Raw genomic sequence first — 27,569 nt, 5'->3', positions numbered from 1 at the left:
GCTTACGTTTTTCTTTTACGATATTAATTCATTTAACATTTATTTTTTACTTCGCATAGTTTATGCACAGTTTTCTAGTACTACAGTTTTATGTGTAATGAAGTGTTTTGTTTTCATGCTGTTGTATAAATTTCTCCACCACATTAAAGAAAACTGATAAGCATGTTTCGATGGACTGCTGTGTTAGAGGCAGACCTTATGTCAGTGTCAATAATAACTGAAAACTTTGGAGAAAAGCGTCAATTCTTTATTGTTTCTGCACAGCACTGACCTAAAGGGGGCAGCAACACGTGTTTAATGCGTATGGCCTGCCGAAAAACTCAGAAGAAGAACAAGCTAACATCGGGTTGTGCTAACGTCTCTCTGGCTGTGTTTAGTACATTTTCTGTGGAGACAGAATGGCTGAGAAGAAGCTTCACGGAGACTTTAGTAGAAACATACTGGTAGGTTAGAACCACCGCGTCAGGCCTTGATAAAGGGGCCAGGTTGTGACTGCGAACCCGTTGTGTACGGTCTTAGCAGCGGCTGTGGTATCTGCTAAGCTAGCTTAAACGAAGGCTTCTTTTAACTTTAAAGTATAATTTAACGAACCTGCTAGTCGTAAAACAACCCGAGTGGTAGCCATCACATTTAAATGGAAGAAAATAAATAATGTGTTCTTTTATTTTTATTAAAAGGTCTATTTGTCCTTCTTATGTTTACCACCAAACATGAATATTCGTGCATGTTGATGACGTAGCGTCCCTGAGTGCACAATAATTATTGGTTTGTTGTTACATCCTCACTTCAAACACGCAGCAGGTCTCGAACATAATTGGTATTAGCTTAAAATGTCCTCAAAGTAGGTCGTGTGGTATGAGTCTCTTACTCCAGTTTACCCATCTTCCCTTATAATGTGTCCAGAACTGAGGTTCCTGCTCGGGATATAGAAGCTCCAGACTTCACGAGGGAGGATATGATATAGCAGTAATGGGTCCGAGGAAGAAGTCTAATAAATTCCACGCTTTGGTGGGCAGCAGTGGAGACGATCTTGTCCAAAGACTCAGTGAGCCCAAGGACTACATCAATGAGCTGTCCCATGAAGTCCTCTGTCATATATTCAGGTATGGTGCCCTCAAGCTACACTTTTCATTTGTCGTATTTACTATGTGTTGTAGAGACTAGTATGTTGGCCCATTATACCAGTCAGTATTGACTGCCACACACCCACTGGAAAACAAGATAACGTTTTGTCCATGATGGTGACTGTATGTCAATTTTGAGCTCACCAGAAGCTCAAAATTGTGAATAACAGAACGAAATTAAACACATGCTTGATTCAGATTTGATACCATCATTGGAAGGTTGTTCATGGAACACCAAAGTTGTGTTGGGCTTGATGCATCTTTGCACACACAGGCTAGCAGACTTAGCACTGTTAGGCTGTATATGTGTCATTAAGACATGGAAGAATCTGATGGATCACAATTACATTTACACGTGTGTATACGTCAGTACAACATGCAGTGGTCAAGTCAGCGGGTAGTCTTTACACCTTGACTTTTGTCATCAAATATATGTGCAAAGGTGTCAGTGTTTACATGCATGCCCATATGTTGTGACCATGAGGACTCATCTGTGGAGAATTTACATAACAGCGCACAGCAATGCACATCCACGCATGCCACCTACAGAGAAAAGTATAGCATGAATCACAGGTGGTCTGTCATGTTTCCTGCTGTCTTGTGTTTGCAACAGAGTAAATCAGTGTTCTCGTTAGTGCTGGTGGTGTATAACTGCCCGAGCATAAAGGGCAAACATGTACAGGAGTCATACGTAGGGTGGGGTGCCAGCATAGCTCACTGGGTTAAACAAGAGATTCATATGCTGTAAAATTACTGCACAGGGTTTGAATCTGCCCTTGTGCCACACTGAATTCAAACTGCAGGCTGAGCTTCACAGTTAATATAAGGTAGGGCTGCAGCTATCAGTCAGTTTAGTCGAGTAATCTATTGATTATTCCATAGATTAATTAAGTAATCGGATAAGAAATACTTATCTTTAGTAATAATAATAATAATAATAGTAGTAAAAAAATGAAAAAACACAGGTCTTTCAGAATGAACTGCTCATTGGTTTCTATTTTAGAGATTCCAGTGTCTTAAAGTTTTGCTGAAATTTCTTAAATATATAAATAATCTCAAGTGCAGTCAAAGTCAAATAAAATAAGATGTATACACAATCTAAACATTAAAAAAAATGTACCTTTACTCTGTCTTCTTGGAAGGCTTTCTGACGTTAATAGGAGGCATGTTTTTGTGCTGCCAATAACAGACGTTATGATGGTGTAGAGATGAATTAATATTAATAATAATGTGTCCAGCCTAACAATCCTCAGGCTATTGGCTCTGAGTTTTACTGGCCTGTATAAATTGTTATTGGCTTGTGAAAAAAGCTTTTATGTTTATGTTTTCAAATACTAATGCTGTTTAATTTATACAATATTTCATATTATTTTACTTTGAATCTGAAAAATATTACAGATTCAAAGTGAAGGAATATATTATAAAGCTTCAAAATAAATATGGGGTAGTACACCCCATACCCACCCTTTAGATTCACCCCGTCTACTACTACTAATAATAAATTGTATTTATAAAGTGCCTTTCAGGACACCCAAGGACACTTTACAATAGGATAAAACACATAATAGAACAATGACACAATGAAGAACAATAAAACAAAAGCACAAGATAAAATGAACAAACAGTGGGTTCACAGTGAATATGCAGATTTGAACAGATGGGTTTTGAGTTGAGATTTAAACTGGGGGAGAACCAGTGTTTCTTATATGTGGGGGTAGAGAGTTCCACAGCCTGGGAGCAGAGCAGCTATAAGCTCTGCTTCCCATGGTGCTGAGGCGGAAGGAAGGCACAGCAAGCAGAAGAGATGGTGCTTAACAGGTCAGACAGGTAAGGAGGAGCAAGGTTATGAAGGTGAGCAGAGGTTTGTATATTATCCGGAATTTCACTGGGAGCCAGTGAAATTCCTGAAGAACAGGGGTGATGTGCTGGTAGGAGGGGGTTCTGGTGATAATGGGAGCAGCAGAGTTCTGAACCAGTTGAAGCTGATGGAGGGATTTTTGGGGGAGACCATGCAAAAGACAATTGCAGTAGTCAGTATGGGAGGTAACAAGACTGTGGACAAGAATGGACGTAGTCTGGGTGGAAAGAGAAGGACGTAATCTGTTAATGTTGCGTAGATGGAAATAGGCAGAACGGTACACCTATTGCTTCCATGTAAAGTATAGGACGGCTGCCGTTAGGCTAAGTCAAGCTGTATAATTGAAGCACGGTCTCAGACTAAGTTAACGGCTCATATTTTATTATAGCTCGTACTTCTGGAGCCTTACTGCAGATTTCTCGCTGTGTAAAACAAACAGCGGTGGCTGGAAAAAGCTACAAAGTTCGCTTTACTTTTCTTCATGTCGAAGTTTGTTGATCAGAAGCTTTGATAAAGGACTCCCGCTCGCTTTTCCCAGTAAAAGTTTTAATGGTGATCACAGGAACAGGGCTGCTGTTTTCTGTCACTCTACCCGAGCTCAGCGTGTCGGTAAGGGCTGCGCCTCTTTGCTCTCCGCGGTGTGTAAACAGACTCCACGTTAAACTCTGCCAGCGTCATCATCACTGCTGCTGTTCTGTTATCAGTGTTTCTGTTGTTAAACTTTTTTATTCACACACTGCTCCTAAATGCATTTGCAGGTCTGTTTTTAGTCGCAGATGTGGCTGAAATGCTCGCGTTTACATCGTTTAACCCATCGTCGCACGATAGAGCCGTGCATTAAACGAAGCAAAGAATTTGTGTTGAGAATTTTTTATAATTGAATTATTTGAATTACTTGATGAATCATTGTAGCCCCAGTGTGTGTATATATATGGTCAACATGTTCAAATGGCGGCATGGTTCTTAAAAAATGAAATTTTATTACATTACAGGGTAAAAAGCTTCTGAGATTTTAAACATTGTTGTGTTTTTTTTGTAGGTACCTGCCCATGAAGGATATCATGTGTATGGAATGTTTATCTAGAAAGCTTCGAGAAGCAGTAACTCTGTACCTGCGAGTGGTCAAGGTGGTGGACCTGTGTGCTGGTCACTGGTGGGAGTATATGCCTTCAGGTACAGTACAACCCCAGGGCTCACAAAATTTCAGAATCCCTGGTAGCCCTTCGGGCAGGGACTCTTTAGTTTTTGGTAGCCCAAAATAAATTTAAGTAGCCCGAATAAAAAAATAGAGCAACTTTTTGATTGATGTTTTGTTTCCTGTTTTGTTCCGTTACAATATTATACTTATTGTAACGGAAACAAAACATTAATCAAAAATTTGTTGAAACACAAATCACAACATTGTATAAAAATTACAATCATCAACTCAAATGCTTGTTTCTAATTGAACAGAAATTTCTATGAACTTGTAAGAACTGTAGAACATGAATCAGTCTGTGTCAGATCCTGAATCTGAAATTTCCACTGAAGTCAAGGGTAAGAGGTAAGGGGCACCAAGATCGAGGCCATTTGCTTTTGGAAGTTTGCAAAGACTGCTAAATTTGGCCAATGGTGGTTCACTCTTTGCAACATAGTAGGCTGTTCTAAACAGATTTTTCAGGTTTATTTTTAGTATGTTCTTTGCAATTGCTGTTTGTTCTGGGAAAGATATTGCAGACTGAGCAATAATGCATTTCTTGCATTTCTCATGGGTTCTAATGGGGGTCTTTCTTAAAATTACTGGTCCCAGTAACAAAGGCGCTTGTCGACTCAGAAATCGAGGGAAAAGCAACAACACACCCGGCAGAACATTATGTTATTTACAGGGGTGCACATAAGTGGTCCGCATGTGCACATTCGCTGTCAAAATAAAAGACGTGCACAGATGAGAAGTTGGAACACGCGTTTGCGTACATATAAAAGGCACTGTTTTTGTCTGCTAGAGTGGGATTTTCACGGTATATTTTGCACCACATCTCTGTGCGTTCATCACTTGTTTGAAGCCAGCTCACCTCCTGCAATCACTTTTCCGAGAATACGCGTTTCTTTTGTGGTTCGGACTCCTGAGATTTCTTTGGAGGTGGAGGAACACCAAAGTAATTGCTTAAAGGAGCTTCTTCAACATCTTTAAGAGTTCTAAACAAATGTCTGTCCTCCTCTAGAAAATCTTATGTACGCAAACGCGTGTTGCAACTTCTTATCTGGTGCGCGTCTTTTATTTTGACAGCGAATGCGCACCTGTGGACCACTTATGTGCACCCCTGGTTATTTAGCTCGTCATATTCCAGCCACATAAATTCTTTTGTCCATGAAACCAAAAAAGCTGAGCTTTCTTTTTGCCTCATAGTCTGATTTGTCATAACTTTTCCGTTTTGTGGTAGGCTTTTATTTGGCTGTGCCTTCTTCACCCTGACCTGTCTTATTTGGCTCAGCAGAACTAAAATTCCAGCGTAAATCCTGCTGCTTTTACACAGGTACTTACATAACGGTCAGCGATTCTCTGCGCAATCAACCTCTCACGTGTTTAAGCTTGCTGTGGGAGATTTCACTTGTCACGTTTGAATAGTAAGCTAATGAGTGATAAGACGACGTCAGAGGAATTGGTGCGCAATTAATCGTCACTCACCCATCAGTGCTGCCGCTCTCTACACACAGTTCGCACGATCGCAAAGTGAAAGTGAAAGCAAAAAACAAGCACAAATTCAAACGCGATTTCAATATGTCACATAATGACAGTGGCTCATCGATGCCAATAACATAATTACCCAGCTACATTTCTGAAAGAATGCAAAAGCACTGACACATATTTTCCCTTCCTATGATAGCCCGACGGGCAGGGCTGAGATGGATTTTGGTAGCCCGACGTCCTGGGGCTAGCGATTTTGCGAGCCCTGAACCAGTCTGCCTTTCACCAACATACAACAAAGAGCATGCTATGGTACTGTTTTTTTTGGCATTGCCGTTCCCAAATATGAATTCTGATGTTGTCAGTTTTAATAATTAATGTATCGAGCCTAAGCTCCAGGTCAGGCTTAGAGTTTGGTTGTTTTTACTGGCCTGCAAAAATCTTTTATTTTTATATCTTGAAATTTTAAGAATTTTACTTAATAATAGTGACTCTACAAAATAATGTTACTGTTACAAACGGCCCATGTTTCCTTTTACATTCACTCCTGTTTTGCTGTGTAAATTTAGATTTTTGCTGTTAGTAACTTAGAGCAGCTACTAAGTTAATCTTATATATAATTTTGAAAATGTGGTGATGTTTTAGGTCATATTTATGCAGAGTGTATTTCACCTCCAACTGTCTAACCTGATAGAGCAGATTTCCTAATAGGTTTTCACACTGTGGAACCAAAACACAACGAGCTTTGGTTAGCAGGAGATCCTGGACGTGTCTAAGTCATACACTGACAGTGTAATAACACGTGGAGACCCTTAAACACAGAACAGGATAGAGATGCATGTTCAAGCCTTTCAACTTTAAAACAAAAATTAGTAAAAATATCTTTGCTCATTTTTAATATTTCTAATATTTTTAACTACTTAATTTTTTTTCACCTTAATTCTGTTTATATGTTTGTAAATGCGTCCATAGCAACCAGTTTACGCTGCAGCCCCTGGGCTTTTGAAACATTGAAAAAAAGGGATTTATTTATGTTTGTTGTGCTTTATCGTTTAGGCTTTACAGATAGCAGCTTTTTGCTCCTTTTGAAGAAGATGCCAGATCTGGAGCAGCTGTATGGTCTCCACCCACGATACCTGGAAAGGAGACGAATCCGTGGTTTTGAGGCGTTCAGTATTCCAGGAGTCCTGGAGGCTCTGCAAGCCTGCCCAAATCTGCTGGTCAGTAAACAGTATGTGACTGATGTGCTGTGTATACTACTTAATTAACATGTATTTTATGTTCTTTATTTGTTGCTGCATTCTCTGACCTGGTAGACTGATGATATGTGTAAAGGCCCTTTGCTGTAGCTAGTGCACGCCGCGTCCCATTTGAAAGGGCCTTAAGGTGTAATCGTTGAGTAACGTATGTAGTTACCTTCGCTGATGTCATTTCAGGGCGTTGAGACTTCCCACCTGGAACTGGTGGAAGCCATTTGGAACTATATGCCCCAGGTTCACATTCTCGGAAAGTTCCGCAACCGTAACGGGGCTTTTCCCATTCCCGCTGAGAACAAACTCACCATCCCCATAAATGCCAAGATCCAGACCCTCCATCTGGTGGGTGAGTACAACATAATGACAGAGACCTTAGTCTAAATACATCAGAGCTACTATCCAAAAAATTCAGCAATTCTGGATGTAAGTCAGCGTAGTGTCTGCTGTTGTGTAGATTTGTGGTTGTTAAAAAGAACAGAAGGTCTAAAATCAGCTTTGTCTGTTTATATTTACCAACCCAGGTGTGAATGTTCCCGAGATCCCCTGTGTGTCCATGCTGCGGCACCTTTACCTGAAGTGGGTCCGCCTTACCAAACCACAGCCTTTTAAGGACTTTCTGTGTGTGAGCCTAAGGACCTTTGTTATGCGCAACTGTGCAGGGCCGACCAACTCTCTCAAATACGTTCCCCTGATTACTGGCTTGGCTTCAGCCCGGAACCTCGAGCAGCTGGAGCTGGTACGAGTTCCCTTCTTGGGAGGGCTGATCCAGCACGTCGTGGAGGATAGCTGGAGATCAGGTGAGCAGCTGTTTGTAGACACTGCTGCACTTTTAATGCATCTTTAAATCACACTGTTGTTCTGTAGGATTGATTCATGCATGGCTTTGCTTTTGTTGTTGTTGTTTTTAATGCCTATGTTTTAGAATTTAAATGTTCATAAGAAGTGTCACATGGAAATGAATCAAATTACCTGGAAACAATCGTTAACCCTTTAAAACCTGAGCCATGACATTACTACCAGAAATCTTTAATTTTTGATGATGGAGTGTTTGTTGAACCTTTAGACAAAATATATATAAAAATATGTCAAATTTTAATCTGCATATATGAGTTTTCATTTGCATCACATTTGCTCCATAAGCTATATTTTTGCAATGGAGTCATTAAAAATGTCTCGTGCAATTTATATGAAAAAAAGTTACACTGATGCTGCAGAAGTCTCAAAAACTGACAAAAACACATGTATCACATATGATACGCTCGGCTTTAAAGGCTTAAACCCGCAGCCCACGTCATCCCTACATTGGCGTGAAGAAATGTAACGCAGTTTGGACCCTGAGGTGACTTTTGTTGTTGGATTTGTTGTTCTTTAAATGATTGAATATGAATGCAACATGAGCAGAGAGTACCAACATGCTGAGGCTGTGTTAGCTCAGACAAACTAATGTCTGCGGTTTTATTTTGTACAATACGAACACAGTGACAGCAGCAGTGCTGCCACGTGTCTGCACAGACACAGTGTGTTTATTTGGTAGTTCAATGAAAGGCTTCAGTTAAGAGGGAGGAAAAAAAGATGTCTTGTTATACAATATTTGAAATTTAAAACAAAAACAAAACATTTTCAGAAATATTTGTTTGTTTTTTGTACTACTTGAACAGTAAAGTGACCGTGACCCCTGATGTAGCTTGTGTTCATCTGTGTTTTATAGTAAACAGTGTCTTTAAGGTATTTTGACTCGTTTATGGCAGAGCTGTTAAAGAGTAGTGTTGTGGATTTAAATGACGTGTCCCTACTTTTGTCTTTGGGACTTCAAATACTACTTCACTTCTGTATTGTAGCAATATTTTGTTTTTTGGCATATCCAGGAGGATTTCGGAACCTCCACACCATTGCGTTTGGAGCCTGTAAGAATGCCCTGGAGGTGGACTTGGGCTACCTCATCATAACTGCTGCTCGCAGGTACCCGCTTACTAACTCCTCAGTGCTATGTGAGAGGGATTACAGAATCAGGACATTCTGCTCCATATTTTCATAGTTTCAGTGTTCAGATGTGGTTAAAATACAAACGGTAGAGTAAGACGCCAGAAATAACACAATAATATCTGCACCAGGAGAGTGAAATTAACAGGTTTGTGACACATTTGACACGATTGGATTATTTGGTGTTTGCATGAAGACGAAGGTGTTGCTGAAATTCTCACTTATTTCTGTATTTTTCATCAGGCTTCACGAGCTGCGTATCCAGCCTTCACTGACGAAAGATGGAGTCTTCTCAGCTCTCAAGATGGCTGAACTGGAGTTTCCCCAGTTTGAGACTCTTCATCTGGGTTATGTGGATGAGTTTCTGCTGCAGTGTTAGTGCTTTCTCTCAGATATCTTTTGCTTTGATGAACAGGCGAGAAACAGCTGACGAAGCCTTAAACCAAGAGGAGAATGAATAGTAACTCTGTAATAAAGACATATGTTTAGTATACTGATGGATGGAAACGAGGCATTTTCCTGTTTTTATTGAACTTCAGGTAAAATGAGCCATTCAGAGCTGGTGAAATACGGGCTGGCGGATGTTATCGAGAACCCGGGAATCATCACTGATATTGGGATAAAGGTGGTGAATGAGGTGTTCACCAATATTAAATACCTGCTAATCTACAACTGTCCTCACCTCCACAACCCTCACCACTGGATTACTGGTACGTTTCTGGTTTTGGTGAATAATAACAAAGCACCAGAGACAAATACAGCCTTTATTACGCTGCAGTGTTTTTTCCCTCTCACGTCATTGGAAACGTGTAGTGTTATCATGCATTTGGACCATGTTGTCCCTGTTTGTGTCTGCAGATCAGTCCAGATGGAGTCGTCTGGTTGATCTCACTCTGGTTCGCTGTCACGCCATCAAACTGGAGTCTTTTTCCCAGTTTGTAGAGTTGCTGCCCAGTCTGGAGTTTATCTGTCTGGACCAAATGTTTCGAGAACCACCCAAGGTACGTTTGTTATGGTCGTTTTCTTGAAACGAATCATCCCAGTGCGAGATGCGTCGTCTTCAAAGGGAGCAGATTTCAAAAGAACTGAACGGCAAGTGTGTCAGGTTCTTTACAAAGGATCCTGCACTGGTTCATTCATGCAGTGCATCAGTGTGACTGCCATGCTCTTAATGAACCCGAGTAGCTGGATTCATTTGTACGTGTTAGTCCTGTGCACACAGTGATTTAGTTGCTAACCCTCACAGCGACAACGTTCCCACTCCAAACCCTGGCTCTGTTGAGTTTACATTTCTGCTTCTGTGTGCGTTACTCCACCTTAGTCCCACAGTGGAAAATACTTCTGTTAGGTTAACTGGATAAAGTGCTTAAAAATGTGTAGAATGGACTAAGATATGGTTAAATCTTTGTGGTCTGTTTGACTACAAAAGTGTTCATTCAATCCAAAAATCTGCTGAATTTACTGTCAGGACTGTCGCAGAACATTAACTCAGGACAGTGTACTAGGATATACGTGAAGTATTGTAAAACTAATACATTAGTTGCTAAGTTTTGTGACAGGCAGTGGCGAGGACTGTCAGCTCACAGTGAGAACATTTTTGTACTTCCTGAAACAGTTAAGATAGTATGAAAAATATGAATAAAAACAGAATGTAAATGTTTCATAAAGCCATACTTTACTCACAGCAGGACACAATAGAAACTTTGAACAATTAATGTCATATTGTTACAGGCAAGTTACCATGGTTATGAAAAAAACATTAAAGTTGACTGAAATGAATTAGGAAAACTACAATAAAATAAAAGATTATAGAGGGACTGATGTTAGTGTGTTTAAATTTGTAATCAAGTTACCCCATAATGCATGTATGGATTAACTGTCCAACACTGTGATGCGTGTTTGTAGTTTATTTTGGGCTGCCAGCAATAATTGCCTATTAAACTGGAGCAGAGGAAGAAGTTGCTGATTGCTCGTTGTACATGTGTGTGTTTGTGTGTGTGCACCTGTGTGTTAGGGCTGTGCCAGGGTGGGTCTGAGTGCAGGAACTGGGATCGGTGTTTCCTCAGCACTGGTCAGCAACCAGAACTCAAACAATGACAATGAAGACCACCATCACCACAATGAGGCAAACATGCCTCCTCCACCCATCAACAACATAAACAACCAACGGCGGCGGCAGCAGCAGCAACACAATGGCAAGTCTCACTGGCTTTAATTTTAAATACCAAGAATTGTATTAAAATAAACTTCATATCCTGTTTTTAATAATGCTGATGGCCCACAAGTTGGATGTCGGTTAGAAAATGAGGAGGAATTCTGGAGTAAGTTGGATGAAGCGGTGGAGTGTTCCCAGAGTCGACAGAGTCGTGATTGGAGCAGTTTTAAAGGACAGATGTGCTGGGTGGGGATGGCTATGAACACATACTTCAGAAGAGAAGGAACACTGAGTAACATAAGACTAGAGGAAGACGCGCATTGGTAGATTATATCTTATGCAGATGGAGGAACCTGAACGAGACTGGAGAGTACACAGTGGTGTCATGGGAGAATGCAGCTAGGCTCCATCGGGTCGTAGTCTAGAGGATTACTTTGGATATTGGGAAGAGGAAGTGAGTGAAAGAAAGAAGCAAGGAAGCTGGAAAAGGAAGAATGTTGCACAGATTTCAGGAAGAAGCTGAGACGGCTCTGCGTGGTAGGGAAGTGTTCCCAGATGACAGGGGATGTACAGCTGAAGTGGTAAAGGAAACTGTCAAGGAGGTGTTTGGTGTTTCCTCTGAGCAGAGGAAAGAGGACAAGGAGACTTGGTGGTGGATGATGGAATGAGAGAGTACAAGAAAGTATTTAAAAGAAGAGATTTGCAAAGAAAAAGTGTGATGTTTAAGAAGACCAAAGTAGACATGAGCACTAGGAAAAAGGGGTGAAAAAGGTGTATAGTTAGTGGTGTGTGAGGGTGAACACTAAGAAAGGAGAAAAGGACGTGCAGCAGATTTGGGTGATTAAGCATAAAGACGAAATGTTAAAATGAGGAAAGTGTGTGTGTTGAGAAGACAGGAGTACTTCTTATACAGAGCTTTTCTTCCTTGCCTGAGCGCTTAATGCGCTACAACATGACTTTTTCATCCATTCATACAAACTTTGTTTTCTATGCTTAAGTACTTTCTAGCTAACACGTTCATGTGTCGATGGATGAATCAGAGAGGAACTTGGGGTTGGTATCCTGCTTAAGGATATTTAGCATGCAGACTGGAGCAGACAGGGATCGAACCTTACAATCAAAAGTTTCATGGCTGTTCAATCAATAGTTTCATTTCTAACTTTAGAGATGTTGCGCAAATGGAAGAAAGCAGTCTTATATATTTGTTTAATATGTGCGTTGAAGGACATGTCCTGGTCAAAAATGACTCCAAGGTTCCTCACAGTGTTACTGGAGGCCAAGGTAATGCCATCCAGAGTAAGAATCTGCTTAGATACCATATTTCTAAGATTTTCAGGGCCGAGTACAATAACCTCAGTTTTGATCTGAGTTTAGAAGCAAATGCAAGCCCTTATATGAATCCTGTGACAATTTGATTGTGTGCTTTATACTGATAAGTATAATGTCAGAACCTTTAAACCTGCCGTGCTGGGATAGTGCTTTGGACTGAATCATTCTTTGTTGCATTAATTTAACTCTGACTAGAGAAGTGGTTGAAATTCTCAGCGAGGGAGTGCTGTGAGTGATTCATACATGCCTTTCCTGTGTTTACAGAGTCATGTTTATCATGTGTAAAAATGATTAGAAAAGTTACACCAATACTCACCATGACCTAAAAAAGTACTGAACCAGGCAGGCCACACCAGTCTGTTTAAACAGATGCTGTCTGGTTTCCGTCGCTGATCCCTTGTGGGTGAAAGTCTCAGTCTGCAGTCACTTAGTTGGAGCTGGGGGGACACTCATGCATTTTTCATCCCTCACTCTTTTTGTTCCAACGCAGCTGTAGTTTAAGAGGGCAGAGCACGTCATACACCCTTGTTGTCTTCCTCAGCGTCAGCGTGGAAATCTTTTTAAACCTTTGGGTTATTACTGTGGTTCTGGTATAGTGCGACCTTTAACCTTAGCTACTTCAGTTATATAAAGTATTTTACTTTACTTCATACCCTGACAGAGAAGATGATAGATGTAATGTTGAATTAAAGAACTAGCGCTTGTTTTTACAGCACCAGCAGAAGTAAATGGAATGGAGGAAGAAGATGAAGAGGATGAAGACGAGGTAAAAATGTTCATTCTGTATTTAACCCTGTAAGACCCAACCCTTCAAAAAATAGCCAGAGATAACTGAGATGTTTATTAACCCTGATAACAAAAATGTTTTTGCTATATCATGTTGACTATGATATATTTATTATATATTTTTTCTATCATTGGGTGTTTTTGGCAAATTTTTGTTAACAACAATCTTCATTTTAGACAAAAAAGAGTTTCGTCCATAACATTTTGAAATGACAAGTATTGATCATGTTGATGAGACAGAGATCTCAGAAACTCACGTGTCAAATAGGATACAAAGGCCATTATAGGGCTAATAGAGTCAGGTTTGGGGTTTTGATATGAATTTTAACTTTCTGAGGAGGAGAACATGGACGTTGAGCCTCAGATCGAGCTGAAAGAAGCCGAGGTTGAAGAAGGCGACGTGGCTCCGGGGCCCAGTCACCAGGCTACAGCATCACAGCCGCCTGATGAGGAACAAGCAGGTCTGAAGTTGGTCTTTCACTGATAATCAGTGTTTGGAAAAATTTAAGTACAAATTACATGTCTTGTATACATTTTACAATATTTCATTTTAATTCCAGGTCCCAGTGGTTTAGTCCAGCAGTGCAGATCAGCTTGTGCCAACGTACCCAAACCTTCACAGGTCATCTCGGACTCAGACAGCGAGGAAGAGGAAGGCCTTGTTTCCAGGTTAATGCCACCTTCATGTTTGGAGCAGCCGGCCTCATGTACAAAAGGTGATGCACGATATAGATCACAACCAGAAGGCACAAGCAAGTGCTTGATGATTGGATAGTGAGATAGTGGACAGAAATTCAGGATGTGTTTTGATTCAAGCGTCTTTTCTTCGTGTATCAGTCCGATATACAAAATCTGATTGTAATTATGACAGCTTAAAAACTTGCTGCTGGTGTCAAGGTTTTTAAATGGTGTGTTTGGTTTCCAGGTAAAGGAAAGACTCCGCTGAGGAGGGGCAACAATGTGGCTATATCCATGGCAGTCTCTGATCAGCCAAAGGCTCATGCTGCAGAGAACAGCTGTGAGAAGAGCTGCCAGGTGACCAGTGAACAGATTAAGGCAGATATGAAGGCTGCTACTGAGAGCAGCAGGAGGAGCAGCGGTAAAGGAGTTACTACTGAGGCTGCGGAGGCCACGACAAGGCCAGGAGCTAGTGGGACATCAGAGGATACTCCAGCATCAAGGACTGGAGTAAGGACAATGACCGGCTCATTGGTCAGAGTTGGACCTGCAGGAGCCACATCGGGCCATGCGGGTGGATGTAGGAGGGTGGTGATGGATGCCACCCATGGAACAGCCACTGACAGAGCTGCAGGAAGTGGCAGAGAGGGCGCAGAGCGACCCTCTGTCCCTCTGAGTTCTGGTCCTGCCAATGTGGACAGTGTGGAGCCCAGAGGTGGTGCTGTAAATAATGATCCTAGGATACCAGGACCTCAGACTGGTCAGGGGAAGAGGCAGCCTTCCTCTGCTGTGGCCTCAGGATCACAGCAGGAGAACTTTGTTCCGAGGCGACCCTTAACCCGATCTTGCACCCGCACGTCCTCTGTGTCGTTAGTCTCAGAGACAGGTAAGACTGGAACAACAGGAATACGTTCTCCAGCTTCTCAGGAGTGAAATTTAAAGCTTTTCTTTCTTTTATTCATGGATCCATGCATATATGTTAGTATACATGAGGCTCAGTACATCACTGTTATTAAACAGTGATGTACTGTTGGTTGCTATTTCCTTTTGTTCACGCACTCAGAGCAAAACCTGTCACGCATGTTAACATCCCCACCCTGATCCCGACATCAGGCAGCGTTTGTGTGAAAGGTAGATGAACATGTGCAAAGAATATGAAACGAGTGCAGATGAGAAGGAGAATCTTTCTGCTTTAGTTGGGGGTGGCTGTAGGTCAGGCGGTAGAGCAGGTCATCTACTGATCAGAAGGTTGGTGGTTCGATCCCTGGCTCCCCCAGTCTGTGTGCTAAATATCCTTGGGCCAGATACTCACCCCAAGTTGCTCTCCAATGTGTCCATCAGAGTATGAATGTGTGTGAGTGTTAGCTGTTAAGTGCATGTTGTATAACATAGCTGATTATTAGAGATAGGTTGATCATATTTAAGATTGAAGCATTAATTAATGGCAGGACTTCTTTGAGCAGTTTTGTAGGAATGGGGTCTAAAAGACACGTTGATGGTTTGGAGGAATTAATTATTGAAGTTAACTCAGAAAGATCAACTGGAGAAAAAGAGTCTAACTTAACATTGATGGTACTAAAAGTAGCTGTAGATAATGTTACATCTGTGGGATGATTATTGGTAATTTTTTCTCTAATGATAAAAATTTTATTTGTGAAGAAGTTCATGAAGTCATTACTAGTTAACGTTAAAGGGATTGTTGGCTCAGTAGAGCTCTGACTGTTTGTCAGCCTGGCTACAGTGCTGAAGAGAAACCTGGGGTTGTTCTTATTTTCACAGGAGCTACAGTATCAAACTTAATGAGGATGTAAAATTATTAACAAGATAATTCAGAAGCTATGCTGAGAAATTTGCCTCAAAAGTGATACGAATGTGTACGATATGATCCACAAGTTTCTACAGTGATTTGTGCTTTTGAGGAATTACATATCTATGCTCCAGTCCACACAGATACAAAGAACTTTGATCAGACATACAGTGGCTTGCAAAAGTATTCGAGAATCTGTGGCAAGATCTGAAAACTGCTGTTCACAAACGCTGTCCATCTAATCTGACTGAGCTGGAGCTGTTTTGCAAAGAAGAATGGGCAAGGATTTCAGTCTGTAGATGTGCAAAGCTGGTAGAGACATACCCTAAAAGACTGGCAGCTGGAACTGCAGCAAAAGGTGGTTCTACAAAGTATTGACTCAGGGGGCTGAATAATTACGCACACCCCACTTTGCAGTTATTTATTTGTAATAAATGTTTGGAACCATGTATGATTTTCGTTCCACTTCTCACGTGTACACCACTTTGTGTTGGTCTTTCACCTGGAATTCCAATAACATTGATTCATGTTTGTGGCTGTAATGTGACAAAATGTGGAAAAGTTCAAGGGGGGCGAATACTTTTGCAAGCCACTGTTAGTTTTCCACAAATCTCTACATTCAAACCAGAATTAATGGTGATTATTTAGACACAATCTATTAAGTTCAGCTTCATGACTCGGCTACTTTTCTTTTTTACAAATGTGTGCTCGTGCACAGATGTGACATCCCTCTTGCTCTCTTTCAAAACCTTAAGCGGGTGTCCATGACTCACACATGACCATGTGGGGTTTTAAAACAAGTTTTACTTTGATGCTTTAGCTCCACAAATGGAAGCTGTGTTCAGGTTCCTGTGTATAGCTGGGACATCTGGGCTTCCTCTTTGTTACAGAGCAGCTCATCACCGCTCTGCTAGGAAACAGATTTACCAAATGTAGTGTTTTGTATAAGTTCAGATCTCAGTGATGTTGATCTCATGGTCAGAGCAAGTTTTCTTCTTTTAAATTGGTGCCATAGGTTTGTCTGCTGGGGGCTGAGGTACAAAGGAGTGTTACGGCCACGTTAGCAATAAAAATATTATTGAGCATTTCAAGAAAAAAAAGTCTGAATACTGTTTTGAGAAAAAAGTGGAAAATCTACTTGGATGAAAAAGTAAAAATGTGGCAATTACAGTTGTTGTTTCAGGATGAGCTGCCACAGCTGCTGCACCCTCAGAACATGCTCTGTGCAGAGGACACAAACTGATCGGCTTCCTTGTGATACAGCATCCATCCTCTTTATTGCAGGAGTGTGTAACCATCCAGCCTTTTCATGTTGTACAAGTCCACTCTTCCACGTTTGTGGAGTTTTTCCATCTGACCAGATACTTACACTTTTCACCACACTGTGACGAGTAAAAGAGAAATCACTGCCATGTTAATGACACAGATCTGAAGTACTAGTTCACCGTCTCACAGCAGAGTGTCTTTTCAGCCTGTTTAACAGGCAGGTACATTTAACCTTGGACTCTGTTATTTTGTGTAGATCTTTCCAGAGCCAGGCCTCGAATGGCAGTGAGGAGGAAACGAATGGCTGACAAATCAACCAGCACTTCAGACCCTGTCACTGAGGACGACCATGTGCAGGTACATGTGCACTCAGACACAAACACAGTGACTGATGGAGCACACTTTACTCTGTAATCCAAAGAAAAGCACACAGATGTATTTGTCTTTGGTTCCTTTTTGGTTAAAGTTTGGTAAAATGGTTCTACAGTATGTTTTATCAGAGATGTACTGAGATGGTTTTGCTTGTATAGATTTTGTCTCTGAAGAGCAAGAACCTGGTGGGAATCACTCTGACCAACTGTGGAATCACTGATTTGGTCCTTAAAGACTGCCCCAAAATGATGTTCATTCACGGTAACTGATATTTGATAACTTATATTAACTTACATTAATGTTTTGTTTTGCCAAATACTAAAAAAGTACATAAGCTGTGTGCTATCAGAGTGCTTGTAGTCTTTAATTACTTTTTAACATTTAAAATGAACTGCATTAGATGTTAATATTGCTACTTTTCTGAGTGTTTGTGCTGTACATGAGCTTGAATCTCCTGAGGTTCCTACATTCTGTGTTTGAGAAATTTCCCACAGGTCACTAATTTATCTGTAAATGAGTCACAAGTAGAGAGAGAAGGAAGACAGGATAAAACATGCAGTGGAAGAGAGCCAGAGATTAATAATAACTCATGATTAAATCCAGAGTGGTGTACCAGGCTCCTGGGTGTACTGTGAAGCACCCAGGAGCCTAGACCGATTGTGTGGAGGATTTAGGGCAGGGGTGGGCAATCTCAGTCCTTGAGGGCCGGTGTCCTGCAGGTTTTAGATGTGTCCTCAAACCAACACAGCTGATTTAAATGGCTAAATTAGCTCCTCAACATGTCCTGAAGTTCTCCAGAGGCCTGGTAACGAACTAATCATGTGATTCAGGTGTGTTGACCCACGGTGAGATCTAAAACCAGCAGGGACACCGGCCCTCGTGGACTGAGATTGCCCACCCCTGATTTAGGGTCACCTGGTCCAGCCCTAACTATATGCTTTAGCAAAAAGGAAAGTTTGAAGCCTGATCTTGAAAGTAGAGATAGTGTCTGTCTCCCGAATCCAAACTGGAAGCTGGTTCCACAGAAGAGGGGCCTGAAAACTGAAGGCTCTGCCTCCCATTCTACTTTTAAATACTCTAGGAACAACAAGTCAACATCAACTAGTTTTTTAGCTGCACTCTGAGATGAATGTTTTAAGTTTTTGACAGATTGTGCAAATACAAGAAGTCATTACTAACTTCTGTACTTTTTTAAAATCAAATGGTCGTGTTTCAAACGCCCCAAAGTGCCTGCAACATATCTTCGGTTGTTATGCTGAGTTAGAAGGTCTTGAATAATTAAGAAGGTCGACGTCTTTGTGTGTTTCCACTCTCTACAGCTACCAGATGCCGTGTGTTAAAGCACCTGAGAGTAGAAAGTGCCCCCATAGTAAACAGATTTGACTACGCTCAGTGTAAGAAGCTAGACATGGAACAAGTCCTGGATCAGATCCTGAGAATGCCCCCTGAGAGGAATCGCATAATCTACATGCGTCCTATGCATCAGGTTGGTGACCTTTGGTCAGTAGAAATCTTGACTGGTGGTGTATAAAGAGATCTATGTTGTAATGTCACAATACTGCAACAAAAAGCATTTTTGCTATGGCTGGGGTGTCAAACTCACATTACATGGCGAGCCACATACAGCTTACTTTGAGCTTAGAAGAAGCTTCAACAAACACAGAAACTCTTTAACTGTAAAAAATAAAGCTGGAAAATTACAGAAAAAGATCCACTTTTTTACTGTAGTCGTAAAAAAGCAGAAATATTCTATAGTGGAAAGTGAAAAACAGAAACTTGTTAATTGCTTAATTACTTTGTGTCGTATGAAAGGCCACGAGGGAGGTTTGTATCTGTAGGAAAACTATAGAGATGCAGTCAGATTTCTGCTTGTACTTGTTTGTGGTGAGCAGCAGATCAAACAAGTTAAGAATTCTTCATGCAGGCCTGCGATCATTCAGACCCTGAGCCATGGCTCTGTGCTACATGCACACGTCTCTGCCATTCACAGACACTTTGCATGTAGTTTATTTTATAGAATAGAAGAAAGCCAGAAATGTATGCAAAAATAAAAGAAAGGTCCATATTGGACAACATGTGTTATCTAATATTACATTTTTTCATAAAGCCTACTACTACTATTACCAGGGAGAGCACAGGTGAGGTGTAAGGCCTGGAGAAGTTTGAAACCTTTTGTCCTCCACAATGGGAAATGGATCCAAATAAAAATGGGGATCACTTTAGCCGCCTCCTAATTTTACAAATTCTGCTGGCCGAATGTGGCCCATGGGCTGTAAGTTTGACACCCAACTCTTCAGACCTTTCATTGTTGTGCCTGTAGAGCTGTTGATAGGACAGCAGATATAACTGTGATTGTTGAAAACTACTGGAACATACTGGGTACATAAAAGAGAAGCTATCAGACTCAGACATGTTCTATCTGCAAACATCACGATAACTTTAAACAACCCAAAGATGTTCAAATATTTGCCTCATTTTCCAGATACTAATAAATCTATTTGAAACAGTGTAATTCTGTCTGTCTCGTGTTGTCAGATTGACTCAGTAGCATTGGAGCGCCAGCTGTTCCAGGGGCCGTATCCTTATCACATTGCTATAGTGCACGAATTCAGCAACCCGCCAAATATACGCAACAAAGTTCGCATTCGCAGTTGGATGGACACCATAGCCAACATCAGCCAGTGAGTAGTGTCACTGCAACATTACACAAGACAGCAGTGGGCTGCTGTGTGGGTGTGGGTGGATGTGTCTATGTGTGTGTGGGTGTGTCTGTGGGTGGGTGGGTGGATGTGTCTGTGTGTGGGTGGATGCGTGGGTGGATGTGGATGTGTCTGTGCGTGGGTGTGGATGTGCGTGGGTGTGTCTGGGTGTGGGTGTGGGTGTGTCTGGGTGCGGGTGGATGTGTATGTGCGTGTGGGTGGATGTGTCTGTGCGTGTGGGTGGATGTGTCTGTGTGCGTGTGGGTGTGGATGTGTCTGTGTGCGTGTGGGTGTGGATGTGTCTGTGTGCGTGGGGGTGTGGGTGGATGTGTCGGTGTGGATGTGTCTGTGCGTGGGTGTGGATGTGTCTGTGTGCGTGGGGGTGTGGGTGGATGTGTCGGCGTGGATGTGTCTGTGCGTGGGTGTGGATGTGTCTGTGCGTGGGTGTGGATGTGTCTGTGCGTGGGTGTGGATGTGTCGGTGTGGTGGGTGTGGATGTGTCTGTGCGTGGGTGTGGATGTGTCGGTGTGGATGTGTCTGTGTGTGGGGCCTTTGATGGGCAGTGTTTTGTCAGCATAACAACTGCTTCGGACTTCAGTAATACATTTGCTTATAGGGCCAGTGATCTGTTATATTCACGTGTCATATGAACAGGTTTGTGTTGTGCACTGAATTTGCTACTTTTATCTACCAAACTTCAGAAAACTGAAAGTGTTCTTGTACAGAAGGTAGATGAAGTAGGTACGAGCAGTCAGTAGCAGCTGGATAATGATCCGGGTGATCTGGATGCTGGGATCCTTCATGGGGCTGTAGCGGGACATGGTCTGAAAAGAGGGTGAACGGGCATCCAAGGAGGTAATAACGGAGAGAGATGACTGCCTGCCGGTTTGCCAGACACTCCTTCTCCAACGTGCTCTATCTGGCCTCTTTCTCAGACAGTTACTGTCTGATGTAGACGACAGGGTGGGGCGGTCTAGCCCTCTTGCCTGCTGGGACAAAATGTCCCTCAGCCCTCTGTTCGAGGCGTCCATCCGCATGAATGAAAAGGAGTCAAAAGTTATGTGTGTGGAGCGGGGGTTCCCCCCTTCTTTACCTGCACAAATGCTACCTGGCACTGCTCCATGCACAAGTTCAGCATGAATCTGCAGTGATAACTGTCCAGCCCCAAGAACTGCCTCACCTCTTTTCTTGGTCTTGGGATACAGGCGCACCTACCCGTCTTCCAAGTGGTACCCCATACTGTACCTCCATCTGTCCAACTGCACACTTCCTCAGGTTGGCTATGAGCCCTGCCTGCTTCAGAGGTTTTAGAACAGTGGCTAATCACTGGAGGTGACGGGGCCTCATGAGAAGGCCCTCCCATCTCCTCCTCCCCAAAGCCAGCGTCGCACGACCTCATGTCACCACTGAGCACAGCTCAGACACTACGAGCCCCGTCCCCACAAGCTTCCACTAAAGGTTTTTAAAGCCCATCTGTCAATCCCAGTCTGTCCCTGGAATTAAGAGATGCTTCAGGCGTGAGCTGCAGCCTTTACTGCGTTTTGCCCTTGTATTTATTTGTAGTGGCACTATGGGATATTTGTGTATGTCCCCATGCACGCACCTAACCTCCACCTGCTCTGCCTCCACCAATGGCCCTGGCTGAACCAGGGTCTGCGTGCAGCCCAATTCCATCCCCCATATACCCTCTTGGCACCTTACCTGCACGCAGTACGTCCCTCCTGGACTGTGGAAGGTGTTGAAGGGCTGGTGGAGCACCTGTCCCACCTCCATCAGCAGGCTCTTGGTGCTGGTGTCCCAGCCGCCCACACCTCCAGCACTTCTGCTTCAGTATTTGTGAGGCTCCCTGCGAGTTAGGACATTGCCTTTAGTTGGTGGAACCTGTGGGGAGATGGTGGCGAGCGAGTTAGAGGCTGGCAGTCATGGCAGCTTCTCCACAGCCAGCTGACGTAGAGCCCCGACCAGCTGTGGCTGCTCCAAGGGCCCGGCCACTATGTCAGGTTTGCACTCGGCCTGGTCTCGTAGCCACTGAAGCTGATTTGGATCCACCACTGTCTGCTCCCGGTGCATGGTGGTTAGATCCACCAGCACTGTGGCCACTACCTCTACTGGCTGTACTGGTTGCAGGCCTGACACCACTGTAAGATGAAGGCCCAAGACATACAGTGTTGCAGTGTTATCTATGTTTTATTTTAAACTTTTTTCCAAGTTTGCTCTGTGCAGGACTTGTTCCTGCCGCAGCTCTCTCCTCCGGGTCCAGCTGCTACTGAAATAGCAGGAAATGATCACAAATCATTCCCACGTGTGCTGCCAGCCTCCTGGCACTGCCCCCGAACCCTACTGCACTACCACCACTCTGCAGTGGAGCTGCAGACCACATCCCCACCACAGATGGCTGTGGCCTATACTGTGTTTACGTGATTAAAACAAGCATGACTGGTCGTTAATGAGCAAGTTGGTAAATAAGTGGAAGTTTCAAACAAGAAAGAGCAAAATGAAACCAAAATGAAACAGTGGTCATTAATAAGGGAGTTATACTGTTGTACTGATTACAGAGTCACTGCACTTTATAAAGCCATGTTTCAGTTTGACCTTGAGGATTGTCTTGTAAGTTATAAATGCATCATATATGTGTGTTTGTCTCTAACAGAGAGCTAATAAAGTACGAGTTCTTCCCAGAAGCCACCAGGACAGAAGAGGATGTGAAAAAGTTTCCCAAATACCCATGGGGTCGAGACATCTACACACTGGAGGGTAACGTGTTCACGTCAGATTTCTTGTTGAATTTTTTTTTTTCATCATGGAAAATTATTATAAGTGCTTGCTTATATTCTCCCTCCTCTGGGAATCGAGATTTTGTTTTTAGTCAGTGGCATTATGAAAGAAAGGATTTGTCATTCATGTGAGAGTTTCAGATCTGTGTACTTTCACTCTGGGCGCGGCTAAGATGGGAGGAAAGGCTGGTGGTGTACTGCTCTAACATTAAGAAAAGCATCACTGTTCTATCATCTCTGATCTTGTTTATATGTTCATGTAAACTGTGAGAAAAGTGATGGCGAGTCTGTAGTGTATCTGTTGTTACTGGCCACTCACACTTACAGATACAGCAGTTTTTATTTTTGCATAGAGAACGTGTCACTCACGGACACCCACACACAGTCTGATGGATGGCTTTCACTGCCTCACCCAGCTGATCATTCATGGATCTTCAGATTAGCTGTCTGCATGCTCTACTTTTTCAGCCACACTGATAAAATTCACCCTGTAGAAACATTTCTTCCTAGTTTGAAATGATAGTAGTGACCTATTTACTACACTGAAGTGAAGCAAGGCCCACTTTGTGGCTTACCTCTAAAGGAGTTACGCTACAGTTACAGTACCGCTCAAACGTTTTATGTCTCATTGTATTCTAAAATGAAAGCATAGTCCCGAGATCCTGTGATGAACCGAAGAGTTCATATTTTGATCCATCAGTCCATAAAACCTTCTTCCAGTCTTCAGTAGTCCAGTGTCGGTGTTTCATGACCCAGACAAACCTCTTTGTCTTATTCTGACGTCTGGCTTTCTTGCTGCAACTCGTCCTGTCAAACCTGCAGCTTGAAGTCTTCTCTTCACAGCTGAAACTGAGACTTGCTACGACCACTATTAAGCTGCTTGAAGCTGTTGTCCTGTGAGCCGCCGATCGCACAAGCTGTTAACTCTCAGAAACTTGTCCTCTGGTTCAGTCGTGTCTTTGGGTCTGCAGACCTCTTCCTGTTTGTTTCTGAGCCTTTGATGCTGAAGGAAACTGTGCTCACTGACACCGTGACTTTCTTTGTAATTTCTCTGTGGACAGACCTACATTTATAAGTGTTATGATGGTGTGTGTCCCTTCCATTGTTAATATCCTTTTTCTTGCCATGTTTGTAGCAACACTCTACTTTCTGCAGTACAGTACTGTTCAACTGATGCTCACGGGGGTATGGTACCACAGTGTGTTCAACGCTGCTTTATGCAGACAGAGGGGGAAGTAATCCAGCTGTTGATCAACAGGCTGATCAGCCTCCGTTGCTGCAGAACAGATTTTAAATTGTTAACCCATGTTGTGTTCCCTGAAAAAGGCCTTTTTGTGTAATTGTGAAATATACTTTATTTTACAGTTTTGGTAACCTTACCTTTGTTTAAACCTCTGGCAGTTCAACATGTTCATTGGACTTGAACGACTTGAACTGCAATAAATAACTGGACAAACTGGGCTGTTCTAAAACGTTTGACTGGTAGTGTACGTTCTCACCATCAACTCTTTGTATGTGATGTCACTTCTCAGGATTGGTGGATGGTGCGCCCTACAGCATGATAACAGATTTCCCTTGGCTCAGGACTCTGAGAGCAGCGGATCCTAACGGCTATTCCCGCTATGACTTTGAAGATGATGAAAGCAGTGAGTGCATCAATACATATATGTATGTATGTGCGTGTATGTTTGCAGGCGTATGTATAACTTGTACATATCTTTCTTGTGTAAATGTAAATTTGTCTGTTATTGTGTAAATACTTACGCTATTGTGTACTTCACACACATGGAGAGATGCCAAACTGCCTTTCACTGTTCTTGTAACAGTGACAATAAAAAGCTATTCTGTTCCATCAGTCTGTCAGACGTTACTCCATGTGACTGCTCTATGTACTCAAACTCATACGTACGTAAACTGTTTTCTCTCTCCTGTGTCACGTTGTGTGTTAGCCACCATCTACGCCCCACGGCGTAAAGGACAGCTGTCAGCTGACATCTGCATGGAGACCATTGGGGAAGAGATCTCGGAGCGCCGACAGAGCAAAAGAGGAGTGTTTCAGAGAGTAGTGGTCCTCTTCCTTCATCACTGTGATACTCCAGGCGAACCCGTGGATGACGACTACATCTAGAAACCAAAGACTGTGAACCAGAAGGATGTCAGCCTTGACACTCGAGCTTCTGACTGAAAACACTTGGTTTTATTAAAAAATGAGAAAGTTGGTTACCTGTTGAAAGCTGCAGGTCAGCACTGACATGCACATAATATTTAATGACTCTTCAGTAGCGTTACGGAGGAATACCAGAGTCTAAGGCTGCTCACAAGGGGGCGCTAATGAGCTGGAACTGGACAGCGAAATGGTCACGTGGACACAGTGGGGAGAGGGTGATGATGATGTTTCATTTGGCTCGCAGTGAAGGCTGACTCTTTTTCAATTCTTTGAAAAAATACAAGAACATACCTTTAATCTTGAGTTTATTTGGGGGATTTGATAAGATCGATATCTCGTGCTGGTTTTCTCTTTTTTATCATACACTTAAGGCAAATCTGAACGTATGGTAGCTCATTAATTCTTAGAGTAAATAAAAAAGGGTCTAACATATAACATTGTTGATTTTGTTCCAAATAAAGGCGTGAGTCCTTCTGCCTTCGCTGACAGCATTGTCTGCACGACTGGAGTTTTCTGTCACACTGCAGTTAGGAACCGTTCCTGAGTGTCGCTCTGGGTGCTGGAGTGTTTGTCAGGAGTTTGTTTCATCAGAACACAGAGCTGTTTGTTGCTGAAGGATATTTAAAACAACTATTAATGGTTGACCGTCAGTCATCTTTGCATGCGAGGCCTTTTGAACTGAAAGCTCTTATGTCAGCGAGCTACAATATCACATCGCCTTCTCGCTCAGCCCGTGTGATTGAGTGAGAATATAGATATATAGCTCTGTAATCTATATTTTAATGTTGACCTGACGTATTCACATTGTACACTCGGAGCTAACAGCTCTGTTGCAGCTGATCATTTCTGTTTTGAGCAGTCAGAACCAGAGGGCTTACCACAGCAGCCCGTCTACCTCCAGACTCTCCTAGCATCCTCCTGCGGCACGTGACTCGGCACAGACAAAGAGTTGTGAAAAGTTGTGTAACAAAAATGTGCCACTCAGCTTAAATCAGCACAACAGTGGATGTTCTCAGGCCCAGCAGATACAGTCGTTCATTCATAATTCTTTTGCTTTGTGGATGCTGAACGTGGACTGAACGTGGACTCAGCTGTGGAGTCCAGAGACTCCACAGCTGAGTCTTTGTTAAAGGATTAAGGTCGTCTGGCCTCGTACGGTAGGGCCGCTTCTGTTTTCCTAGCCTGTGACTCTGCTCCACAGATCCTTGGTGTGTTTGTGGTCTTTCTGCTGTCTCTTTGTTTCTGTTTGTCTGTGACATACAGCCCTGTGCTTAATTTGTTACCAATAAGAGCCCCGTCCTCTGCTTTCATCTACTCAGTGAGAGTGATGAGGCAAAGCAGCAAAAACCCCAAACATAAAACAACGAGCATCGTCTCCCTGTGCTGATGTGGTTCAGTGAGTCATCTTCCCCTCGTCCTCTGCTGTACAGACTGTTTGTGTTCAGTTCATCTTTGCTGCATGTGAACTTTGAACTAACTTACTAATTTAACCACCAAACAAGTTTGTTTCATTGTCCATCCACCTTTCCACGGTCTGCTTCTTATCCAGTGTTGGGCTGCAGGAGCAGTAGTCTAAACAGAAAACCAGGACCTCCCTCTTCCAGCCACCTCCTCCGGGTCATCTGGGGAGACGCCAACGTGTTGGCAAGATGTGTCTTTCAGCTGACTTGGGAAACAGTGTATCCTAGATTTTTATTTTTACTTATTTTGAACCAGTTGCCCTAATCACCTCCCGCACCACCCTGATGATATCTACCTAAAAATAAGCCGGTTTGGTTTGACGTGTAAGTCTGGCCACATCTTTGGTGCAGAGCTGTCACGTTTCTACTCGAGTTTCAGAGACCAAGTCGTTTCAGTCTCTTGTTCAGTGGTGACACATTACGTATTAACACTGTTTTCCAGCTGTGGTGTTCAGTCTTCTGAGAACTGTTGGGCGTCTGTCTCTGACTGAATCTAAAGTGTATCTATAACGACTGGCTGCTCTTTGACTTCTTTCTGAAACTGATCAAGTTACCACTAAAATACATTTATGAAATGCAGAATCATGATTCTTGGTGAAATATCCATATTTACTGTGTTTCTAGTTATAAAGTTACAGAAAAGCCAGTGGGTAACACAAACCAGAGCTCTGGCAGCTGTGGAGACATGGCAGGTATACCTGTATATTTCATCCCATTTCTGGCTCCGCTAATCTAATCTCTTCCTGCTTTGACAAGTCAGAGTACAGCAAGATTGAGTCTTCCATCTTTCTAGTGAATGTGACTCCTCTGCTGCTTTTAGTCAGTGTAAACACAGGGACTGTGTCTCCCACCTCCATCAAGCCTGCACAACCTCCCGCTGCTCTCGGCTTCTTGTGACATTGAACAGCGTCGATCCTGACTCTGATTCTGCAGCACAGGGACACTCGCTCCAGGTCAGGCCAGGCCGTGATGGCTGCATGCTGTACCTTACACTGGATCTGTCACTATCCATGTTTCCTCCTCATTTGTCTTTTATCAGGTACAAGGACGACTTTTGTAATTCTGACCCATTGAAAAACTGATACAGAGTCTTTGTTTATAAATAAAACAGCCCTTTGGTGTCATTTTCCTTAAATTTCCAGGGAATTTTGCTGAATTAGGGCCGTCGTTTTCAAGAGAAAAACAAGAGAAAA

General features: G+C 42.6%; 1 protein-coding gene across 2 annotated transcripts; it reads left to right on the top strand.

Annotated features, from left to right (window-relative positions):
* Window positions 1-293: 293 nt before the first annotated feature.
* On the top strand, window positions 294-27,519 carry fbxo38 (F-box protein 38). 2 transcript variants are annotated; one of them, XM_039622190.1, is made up of 22 exons: window positions 294-443; window positions 904-1,103; window positions 4,022-4,155; window positions 6,704-6,867; window positions 7,084-7,249; window positions 7,425-7,700; window positions 8,769-8,862; window positions 9,127-9,257; window positions 9,423-9,593; window positions 9,742-9,884; window positions 10,898-11,078; window positions 13,081-13,133; window positions 13,494-13,614; window positions 13,714-13,869; window positions 14,079-14,717; window positions 17,161-17,261; window positions 17,435-17,537; window positions 18,596-18,762; window positions 19,812-19,957; window positions 22,626-22,729; window positions 24,282-24,395; window positions 24,699-27,519. In XM_039622190.1, exons 2-22 carry the CDS (start codon window positions 970-972, stop codon window positions 24,875-24,877), a joined length of 3,477 nt encoding a protein of 1,158 aa, XP_039478124.1. In that variant the 5' UTR covers window positions 294-443; window positions 904-969; the 3' UTR covers window positions 24,878-27,519. The 2 variants fall into 2 exon arrangements, with proteins under 2 accessions (XP_039478124.1, XP_031614790.2); XM_031758930.2 differs by having other exon boundaries at window positions 13,491-13,614.
* Window positions 27,520-27,569: the final 50 nt, after the last annotated feature.

This window comes from Oreochromis aureus, linkage group 2, assembly GCF_013358895.1.
Source record: "Oreochromis aureus strain Israel breed Guangdong linkage group 2, ZZ_aureus, whole genome shotgun sequence".
Lineage (NCBI taxonomy): Eukaryota > Metazoa > Chordata > Actinopteri > Cichliformes > Cichlidae > Oreochromis > Oreochromis aureus.
Note: the sequence above shows the minus strand (reverse complement) of the source record. Positions and strands in the feature narration are given on the sequence as shown.